The sequence below is a fragment of the Oreochromis aureus genome, linkage group 11 (genome assembly GCF_013358895.1).
Source record: "Oreochromis aureus strain Israel breed Guangdong linkage group 11, ZZ_aureus, whole genome shotgun sequence".
NCBI classification, from domain to species: Eukaryota; Metazoa; Chordata; class Actinopteri; order Cichliformes; family Cichlidae; genus Oreochromis; species Oreochromis aureus.
This window is the reverse complement of record NC_052952.1, coordinates 35142540-35152675: the sequence shown is the minus strand read 5'-3', so window position 1 is coordinate 35152675 and position 10136 is coordinate 35142540. Positions and strand designations below refer to the sequence as shown.

General features: G+C 38.2%; 1 protein-coding gene across 3 annotated transcripts; it reads right to left on the bottom strand.

The window, feature by feature from the left end:
* Positions 1 to 849: 849 nt before the first annotated feature.
* LOC116327122 (B-lymphocyte antigen CD20-like) lies at positions 850 to 9002 on the bottom strand. Of its 3 annotated transcripts, none has more exons than XM_039619811.1 (7): positions 8971 to 9002; positions 5971 to 6168; positions 4662 to 4778; positions 3504 to 3560; positions 3040 to 3246; positions 1370 to 1492; positions 850 to 1176 (listed from the first exon to the last, which is right to left on the bottom strand). In XM_039619811.1, the coding sequence occupies exons 2-7, from the start codon at positions 6145 to 6147 to the stop codon at positions 1111 to 1113; spliced, it is 747 nt and encodes a 248-aa protein (XP_039475745.1). In that variant the 5' UTR covers positions 6148 to 6168; positions 8971 to 9002; the 3' UTR covers positions 850 to 1110. The 3 variants fall into 3 exon arrangements, with proteins under 3 accessions (XP_039475745.1, XP_031604471.1, XP_031604473.1); XM_031748611.2 differs by lacking the exon at positions 8971 to 9002 and adding an exon at positions 7730 to 7887; XM_031748613.2 differs by lacking the exon at positions 8971 to 9002 and adding an exon at positions 7367 to 7586.
* Positions 9003 to 10136: the final 1134 nt, after the last annotated feature.

Here is a 10136-nt window from a genome sequence, read left to right as displayed (position 1 = left end):
CACAACCAGCTCCAGGATCAAACACTTCCTCTAAACCAGCCTCAACGGGTACCTACATCTCTGCCGATCTCACCTGGAACCACAACACCATCATGCTGGTAAAGAAGGCCCAGGAGCGGCTGCACTTCCAAGTCCTGAGGAAGAATAAACTGGACCAGAAGCTGCTGCTCCCACACCTCCAGACTCAGAAACAGCTTCTTCCCCTGGGCCGTTCAGACAGCTCTGACTGTGGTGATGGCTGTAGCTCAGGAGGCAGAGCAGGTCACTTACTTATCAGAAAGTTGGTGGTTCAATCTCTGGCTTTCACAGTCCGCATGCTAAATTTTCTTGGACAACTTGCATCCATCAGAGAATCAATTTGTGTGAATGCTTAAATAGAAAGCACTTAAGAAGCATAGAAGAAAATTAATGTAGTTTGTTGTCTTAAGTGCTTTGAGTGCTTCAGGAGAGTAGAGAAGCACTATATAAGAATCAGTCCATTTGCTAATAAACACTATTTGTTTGTTTTGTATACATTTCTCTTGTTTTCTATATTTCCCTCTTGATTGTATAAACTTCCCCTGTTTGTCATTTATTCCTGCTGTCTACTATTTATATTTTATTCCGGCAAGGTTGGTCATTGTACATGGAAAATGATAATAAATGTCTATTCTATTCTATTCAGTGACAACAGCAGATAATCTCAAAGATCCCAATCGGCCATTGATTATTGATTAGAGTTCTGGACAGCTGCATATTACAAAGTGTTCTGCAGTGACTTAGCCCCACACTTTTCCCACAGATTTTCCCACACAATTTTCAGTTCTCATTTACCTTTCAAAACATTTTTAAAAAAAATTCAAATGCTGATGAAATGTGCAACAGATTTCTTTATTTTTATGTATCATGGCCCAATATTGTGAAAAAAACAGAAAAAGAAAGAAAGAAAAGCAACAACAAAGCATATGACACACTATCTGAAAGATGGAACACTGAAAAGAAAAAGTAGATATTTAGAAATACATTCAATTTGGAGTATATAAAAATGCAAGAGAAGTGCATGATAATGTTGCAGTACAGAGTCAAAGCTGTAAAGGCCCACGCTTACAATGCTTCACAGCACAATTACATTCAGACTGTAGGCTCAGTGGTATCTTCCTCTAGAAGTGGTTTGTAGAGCTCTGGGTCATCAGTGCTCTAAAAAAGAAAATATTGGTAAAGTAAAATGAATAAATCTGTTTGGCTTTTGAGCTAGTCACCAAATATTCATAAACTTCCACATAAGAACTCACACAAAACAAAAACAAAAGAAAAAAAAACCCTCCACATATTCAGCCAACAGTCTCTGCTTAAATAATAGTTTCCCCTTGAAGTGATGCTAGTCTGTTACCTTGGTTTGCCCCTTTTCTTTGCTCTTCAGACTCTTGATCCCTAAGACGACTGAGCTGATGGTGACACAGAGCTCCAGGACTGACAGCACAATTAGCACAGCAATGATGCTTCTGTAGAGCATCTGTTGGGATACAAACAACAGTGTTCAATTTTATTGTAGTAATACCCCTGTGACTCAGGCTCAGACCCTTTGAACGGAGAGCGGGCAGAGACTTCTGTACAGACGTGACTGTGATCGCAACATCATCCTACAGTCAAAAACCTACATACAGTGGTCCCTCATTTATCGCGGGAGTAACGTTCTAAAAATGCCCCAGGATAGGTGAAATCTGTGAAGTAGTCAGCTTTATTTTTTTACAATTATTATAGATGTTTATTATTATTACAACTATTATAGAGCTGTAATTATTATGTATTATAGCTGTAAAACCCCTCACTACACGCTTTATACACTTTTCTCAGACAGGCATGAACATTTTCACACTTTTCTCTCTTGTTTAAACACTCTCAAAGTTCAAGCCTTCGTAGAAAAATAATTTCAGCATTATAGAATGAAACCAAGGATCAAACCCTGTGTTCAGGTCCAGAACATGAGAATAGAGCAGCAATTCAACATTAATGAATCAAGAGGAAACAAGAAGAATGAGTTGAGTAAAGTTTGACTTATCTGACTGTTTCGGTAAATTCTACGGTAGTGGTACCAGCGTTTGTTTTAGTTCAAAGGCTTTATGGTTTTTCCTATAATACCTGGTGGTGTAGTCGGCCGATCTTTTGTCAGTTCAGCCTTATATATTACGTTTAACCCGAGTGACCACCCGGTCAGCTGGTGGGTAACAGGCATCTCCGAGAACGTTAGAGCACTTTTGCAAATATGTGATGATGTCTTGATAAATCGAGCAGACATTTGAAGTTTACACAGCAACATTCTCGCATGAGTGTGTGTGTGTATGGATAATAGCAAACACTGAAATACATTTTTTGCACGCAGCAATGAGTTTTGTTCACTCAAATTTAGCTTTTCTTCGCTCAAAATAAATTTTTCCTCAAAATGCAACACCTGCAAATTCTTTTTACGTGCGCTCAGAATAGTGGCACAAAAATAACGCCGTACGGTAACATCTACCTTCCCTTAGCATTTCCAGAAGTCCAAGTTTTTGTGCGATGGTTAGCATCTTCCTCTGCCTTTTGGGTGCTAGCACAGGTGCCGTTGATGGTGCAAAACGTTTCATTGACATTGTTGTGTCAGTTGGGGAGAAAACTTACAAACATACAGTACAGCACTTCAGAGTTACACTGCTAGCGATCAAAGATTTATGTAAATTTGACATTCTGCACTGTACAGGAGATACGGCACAAGATTGACTGACAATGGTCTACAGCCAATCAGGACACAGAACAATGCACTGTAAAAAACTTTCTTAAAAGCATGCAAAATCGCACACAAAAAAATCTGCGAAACAGCGAGGCCATGAAAGGCGAACCGCGTTTTAGCGAGGGACCACTGTATACTATTATCTGATCACCAGCTGCAAATCCACAGATTTCAGAAGCAGAAACCTGTGATTATATCTACAAAACAATTTAATAACTATCCAATTATAAACAATTATTTTCCACTTGTCAGTTAGGTAATTTAACTTGTATGTAAACTGCTGAACTAACACTTACCTTAATTAAAGCTTTGCCCTCCAAGCATCTCTCCTGTAGTATCATCTGTTCAGGAGATGGACTTGGTGTTGTATGCCGGCCATACCAGTAGTCGGGCTCCCCACAAATGTTCCACAAATATATATTAAATACACTGATGCTATACAGCACAATGGCTGCAGTGGCAAAAGCAACCCCAGTCAGATTCAGAATCATATTGACGATAACCTGAAATACAAGATGTGTCAGTTAATGTAAAATCAAATTTTCAACATTAGAAGGCTGGTCGGTTAAAAGTTTTACAGTCAATCACTGCAGGAAAGCTTGCAGTGGTTGGTATTAATCTTACATGTACATAGATGTGCATACATGAGACCTGGCACAAGTGTGTATATTGAAATAGATTATTATACGTCTACTTTTATATCTTCAACTTAGACAACGAAATTCAAGTCATCCTTCTAAGATACATCTGAACTACTCACCAGACATGGACTTGGATACTTGTCAGACAAAATGCTGACAATTCCAAACACGATGAACTACACAAGACAAAAAAGGAAAAGACAAAGTTTCATTCCTTTTCATGTGTAATTTAACTGAATGAGGAGACACATCATGTGTTTAAGGTGACAACAAGAAACAGCAACTTATCAATAAAACCACAGAAGTAAGGGATTAAGATTTCAATTGATAAAACACATTTGATTTCATAAGATCCTCCAGGTTTATCTTAAGCACTCTGATACTCTACATACTCTGAACTACAGGCTCCATTTCAAAGAGTTGAGACAGTGTCTAAAATGTAAATGAAAACAGAATGCGATGATTGGCAAACTTCATAGGCCCTTGTTTATTTATTTTGCAGTAAAACTGAGAAAATCTACAATTACAAAAAAGAAAAGGGCAATTTTTTTTATCTGATGTTGACTACTGTGTAGCTCCCCTCTTTTAACAACAGCCCAAAACCTTTGGGAACTGTAGAGAGCAGCTGCTGGACTTTTGGGAGAGGAATGTTGTCCCTTTCTTTTCCGACTCAGAGGATTCCAGTTGCTGATCCACCTTTCTAGTGTTTTCATTTTATGATGCATTAAATGTTTTCAGTCACTGAAGGCCTGAACTTCAGGCAGGCCAATTCAGCACCTGCACTCTTCTACTACATAGCCATGCTGATATAATAAGGGTGTATGCAGTTTAGCAACGTCTTGCTGAAACAAAATGTCATCTGAATGGAGGCACATGTCACTCTAAAACCTGTAGATACTTTTCAGCTTCATGATGCCTTTCTGATATGCAAGCTGCCAATTCCACAGGCACTGATGCAGCCCCATACCTTCACAGATGCAGGCTTTTGAAATTAGCACTTATAACAAGCCAGATGGTCCATCTCCTGTTCAGTCCAGAGGAACTGAGGTCCATGTTTTTGGATATTATCTCCAAATTTTGATTTGCCTGACCAATGATCAGTTTTATACTTTGCTCTTTAAATTAGCTTTGGCCCAGAGAAGATATTTCTGCCCTGTTACCATTTAACCTAATAAGCTGCAAAATGTTTCTCCAGCAGCTCCTTTGAGTAGTATTTACTTATGTGGATCCATTCTTAGTTTAAAAAAATTGAGGAAAAAGCTGCTTAGCTTGCTTACCAACCCTCCCATCCAAAAAGGGTAGCCAGTCTCACGAATGGTCCATAAGCCAACATATCTGCTTACAAGGATTGCTCCGAGTCCAACACTGAGAAGCCCAATCATGATCTGCAGAGTCTGAGAAAGAAGAAGCACAGAATGAACAACTTGTGATGTACTGTAGGTGTTCAACACCAGTCATAGAATATGCTGTATACTGGAGCACTTTCTCTCAGGCTTTTTCTGTAGTATGACAGAAAAACCCTTTTAAGCTATCCATCCATTCTCTTCTCTCCTGGAAGTAATAAATGCATGAACTAGTTTTTCAGCGTCACTCTGAGACAGGATATTTCTAATTTTAGAGATGTTGCACAAATGGAAGAAAGCAGTCTTACATATTTGTTTAATATGTGCGTTGAAGGACATGTCCTGGTCAAAAATGACTCCAAGGTTCCTCACAGTGTTACTGGAGGCCAAGGTAATGCCATCCAGAGTAAGAATCTGGTTAGATACCATATTTGTAAGATTCTCAGGGCCGAGTACAATAACCTCAGTTTTATCTGAATTGAGAAGCAGAAAGTCAGCGGCCATCCAGGTCTTTATGTCTGATATATTATATATATATTAGACATATATATAATATATTAGACATAATATATTATATAATATATTACATAACTATATAAGCTCCGCTCTGTCGTGACTCAACAAATTACCCACATGTGGGACTAATAAAGGTTTATCGCTTCAATTTACTATTGTATAAATCAATCAGGAAAACCACATGTCAATAAATAAGTAAATACATTCAGAAGTAAATTTCAATTTAACCGAATTCTTTGCTGTCAGTTATTGATTTTTAATGTGCATTATTGGGTTACTATTTATGATTTGCAAAAAAAAAAAAGAAAATCTGATCAACAGTTCAGATTGCGTCATTTTAAGTGAGATATTGCCTGGGGTGTCTGTTTGGCTCAGTGGCTGAGCAGGTGACCACATGGCTAGAGCAGCATGTCACTCTCTCTCTCTCTACACTGTATCACAACCGGATAAAGGGAAAAAGTGTACGGCACCACTTTGACTAATGATTTTTGTGTAAACACAATGGCTGAAACTGCCGAGCAGTTACAGTTTAATTTTGTGTAAAGTTTCATGGAAAAGGGTTCTGAAACTTTCAGAAACAATCAAAAGGTCAAAGGTGACTGTAATATAACCACAAGTTAGTTCGCTCAGAACAAAAGTTTAGTTCTGAGATTGGAGAAAGAGAAAATTAATGATTTTTTTTTTTTTTAAATTTGACTTATTTGAAGCTTTTAAGGTTGTAGCTCACCCCCAGCACTGTCTGAGAAGTTCTGTTGAGGCTCCTTAGGCGCTGAGACACAGTGCAGCACACTGGGCTGTAGCAAAGGTTCTTGAGGATCTGGCACAGAGGAGGCCAAGGGCTATCAGGGTCAGAGGTCAGAGTGAGTACAGTGACCCCATCAGCCTTGGACACAGTGACAGACATCCTGCCTGTAGATCCTGGAGACTGAAAGAGAGAAGAGTAGATAAAAATGAAAATAGTCTGAATCACATTAAGGCCCCAGCTGTGGAGAAATGCCTGAACTCAGTATTAAAACAAAATATATATTTAACTTGTGCAAATAAAGAAATTAAAAATCCAAATCACTCGATACCTATTATCCTATATTAACTCTTATAAAATCACCTTATAATCATGTTGAGCTCCATTAACTGTAGCTTATACTGAATGGCTGTTAATTATAATGAAATAAAAAAAACTTGTATATAAATAAACGACTACATAAAGTGATGCAGTTGTGTTTATATTTGCTGTCCATGTGCTATACATTTCACTATTAGATAAAGATGATGATTAACTGAATAACATTACTGAAGATAAACACTCACAGTCACTTTATTAACCATTAAACTGCTTGTTAGTGGAAATATTTAATGAAAGCACTTTAAAGTATTTAAGCATGTAGACATTGGAAAAATAAAGTGAAGAAAGGTGATTTAAGTGACAGTGAATGAGGCATGGTCTTCGGTGACAGATGGGCTGGTCTGAATATTACAGAAACTGATGATCTACTTAGACAACTAAGGTTTACAGAACAATGTCCATAATGAAAAATTCAGTGACCTGCAGAAAATGCCTTGTTGATTATAGAGGTCAGAGGAAAATGGCCAGACTTCTTTGACATTAAACGAAGCAAGACTGACTCCCATAATTACTCACTGCTACCAACGTAGGCAGCGAAGCATCTCTGAACGCACAACATGTCGAAGCTCGAAGCAGATGGGCTACAGGTGCAGAAGACCATACCAGGGGCTACTCGCGCTATATTTCACACTGGCTCAGCAAAAATGCACAACAGGAGATATTCCCCTGCTCTAATGAGTTTCGATTTCCGTCCTAACCCAAATTTTGGACGCAGGTCAGAATTTAGTGTAAACAAAAGCCTGGCTCTATCCTGGCTTTGATGGAGGACCCAATAAAATGGCGTGGGAGAGTATTTCTGACACCGAAACTGAAATCATGAAACGAATATCTGAAAAATTGTATTGTAATTCGATCTCCCCGTGAAATTAAGTAACAGAGTAAAGCTGTTGTATAAAACATTCAAAACTTAACTCTTTTCATTAGCTTTGTTGACATTTTTGCAATCCTATAAACTTTTTTTTCGGGGTCCTCCACATATTAGGAAAGTGCTGTAACCTACCAGAGAGAAAACTCGACGTGCATGTGCTGCAAAGCGGACGAAACTCGACTTTACTCCTGTGAGTCAAAGTCCAAAAAAATAAAGTGACTGCGTCACTACCAGCAGCAGGGAGCGAAACTGCGCCGACTGATCCAGGAAATCGAGCCAAGACCACAAAAACAAACATGTATGTAAAAAAGTCTTCGATCAAAGTCTTTGTTGTCGACACAGTAATACGACGTAATTTAACAATTACAGTAATACAGCTCAACCCGTGACTGGCACCACGGAGCGCATTGCTTTGATCTGAGACCCCTGTTTACCAATGATTACGTCACATTAACCTGGATTACAATACAAAATCAGTAAAACAAACTGACTTACTTGTCAGAGGAGAAGAAAAGCAACCAAGAGCCAAATTAATATCTGGTTGTGTTTGTTGCGCAGCTGTTGCTGGATTAGATTTTCCTGTTGTTCCTCCGCCCATAAGACGATATAAAAATTAACCCTTTGCTCAACATCCAGTTACAAACAAAGATAACTGAAAATAAATCAAATATGGAAGAATTACCCCAAGGGCGTAGATTTGGTTTTGGCATTGGTGGGGACGGATGATTCAACCACCGAACCCTGCCCTGTTTCTTTTTTTTTTTTTTTTTTTTCCGTTTTGTCTTTGCTTCTTGATTAAAAAAAAAAAAGGAGAAACATACTTGCCTGTATATGCTATTCTACATGCTTTTAAACCATTTAAAATTACAATTCATAGTTTTATATGTGAAAAATTATCATTAAGCAAATGACTAAGTATTTTAGACTTTAGTTTACTTCAGCCATATTCCATATAAATCAGGTATCATACAAAAATAAAAATAGCTTCAAATACAGTCAAGACAATAAAAGAATATGACTTTAAGGACTTAACAACATTACTTCAGTTACAGTACACCAACATGTCTTATACATTAGCACCAAAGGAACACTGAATGACCTGGTGGTTTTTGTCCATAAAACTACTCATCTAAGATTACCACAAAATTATCAATTTCACCTGTGATCTTGTGTCACCATTGCTCTCTGAGCTTTGTGTTGGTTCTTCTGTCACCTGACAAATAGGACATACATGACAATAAGAATAAAATGTGGAGCTGCTTCAGTGTTTCTGTAAATTTGTGCAGATCTTGACTCATCAGTAATGTTTGTAGGGTGAGAGCATTTTTAAAACAATTTGTGCAAACTGCACTACAAGGTGGAATATTTGCAAAATCATGACTACCTCATGATATTATGTCTCAAAAATTAACCCTATGAAAATATCAGTACCATTAGGATTAAATTATTGTGTCACCAACATTTTAACGTTAGACATATAATTCTAACAGTCTCTGTAAACTAATATCCTGGCTTGCTCGAGGCTGCCGTTTTCTCTGACACTTTCAATCAAAATTAGAAATGCTACTCTGAGACTGAGATAACTAATAGTGCTGCCTGTTGTGCAGTTAGTTTCCAAAAAACGTTATTCATGGTTACATACAATTTTAGACTGATGTGGGCCAAAGCCTAGCATAGCCTGTAAAGTTATTATGACGGACACATTTTATGAGTGAACTTGACTTTAAGTGACTTACAGGTTTCTTTGAAAAATACTTTCTTATATCCAGGTTCTTCCTTTTTGCTGCCATCCTCCTCTCCTCCTTGCAGGTCCTCGCAGCGCAGGCTTGCCGCTGCTAAAACTAAACAGAGCTCCCTGAAAGGCACAGCCAATCACATTGACCATATTTGTCACATGAGGCAGGACTCCAGTAACGTAATGTAACTCTTTGTGCACCGCTGGGTGAATGAGACGTTGACAGATCGTTTTTTTCTTTCTATCGGGTTTGTTTTCCTTTACTCGAAGAGATCAAATTATTGGTGGGGACAATTCAATAATTGCTGGATATTGGTGGGGACATGTCCCTTCCGTCCATGCCAAATCTAGGCCCTTGAATTACCCTCACTAGCAAAAAGGAACCATACAGTGAAAATCGTTGGTGGACTCATTTAGAAATATTTTAAATGAATTCCGGTTATAACTATATATTATAAATATTTGTATAAACATTTAAAACATTTTCTGTAAAACCTTTTTGTATTACTTTGACTTTTTTTATTTTGGTAAGGTAAACTAATAAAAGGTTTAGCTAAAAGGATGATAATTTATGACAATAATAATTTAACAAATAAACGTTTTTATGAGGCTCCATCAAATTTGGTAGCATTGAAAAGAATAACACTGCCTTTATTGTGCTGGGAGACTTCAACAGAGCCAACATGAAGAAGGTTCTCCCCAAATACTATCAACACATCTCCTTCCCCACAAGAGGTGATCAAACACTGGACTACTGTTACACTCCATTCAAAGAGTGCTACAAACCCCTCCCCCACCCAGCTTTTGGCAAGGCAGACCGTTGTTCCATTCTGCTGCTTTTTGCATACAGACAAAGACTGAAACAGGAAAAACCAGCTTCCAGGGTCATCTACAAATGGGACAGTGAAGCTGAGGAGGTCCTACAGGACTGCTTTGAGACAACTGACTGGCAGATATTTGTGGATGCAGCTGATGGCAACATTGATGAACTCACAGACTCTGTCATTGGATACATTGGAAAGTGCATGGACGATACCATCACTAAAACCACTGTCCGCATATATCCAAATCAGAAACCCTGGGTAAATAAAGACATTCATGCCAAGCTAAAAGTGCGGACCTCTGCCTTTAACTCCGGAGATGCTGATGCATATAAAGCAACTACGT

Excerpts from the sequence above, each read along its gene's own strand:
- LOC116327122 (XM_039619811.1), bottom strand. The coding sequence starts at position 6,147 with ATGTCTGTCACTGTGTCCAAGGCTGATGGGGTCACTGTACTCACTCTG. Across the intron at positions 3,247-3,503 it reads AGTATCCAAGTCCATGTCTG|GTTATCGTCAATATGATTCT; the intron begins GTGAGTAGTTCA and ends CTTGTATTTCAG. Across the intron at positions 1,493-3,039 it reads AGGGCAAAGCTTTAATTAAG|ATGCTCTACAGAAGCATCAT; the intron begins GTAAGTGTTAGT and ends GTATCCCAACAG.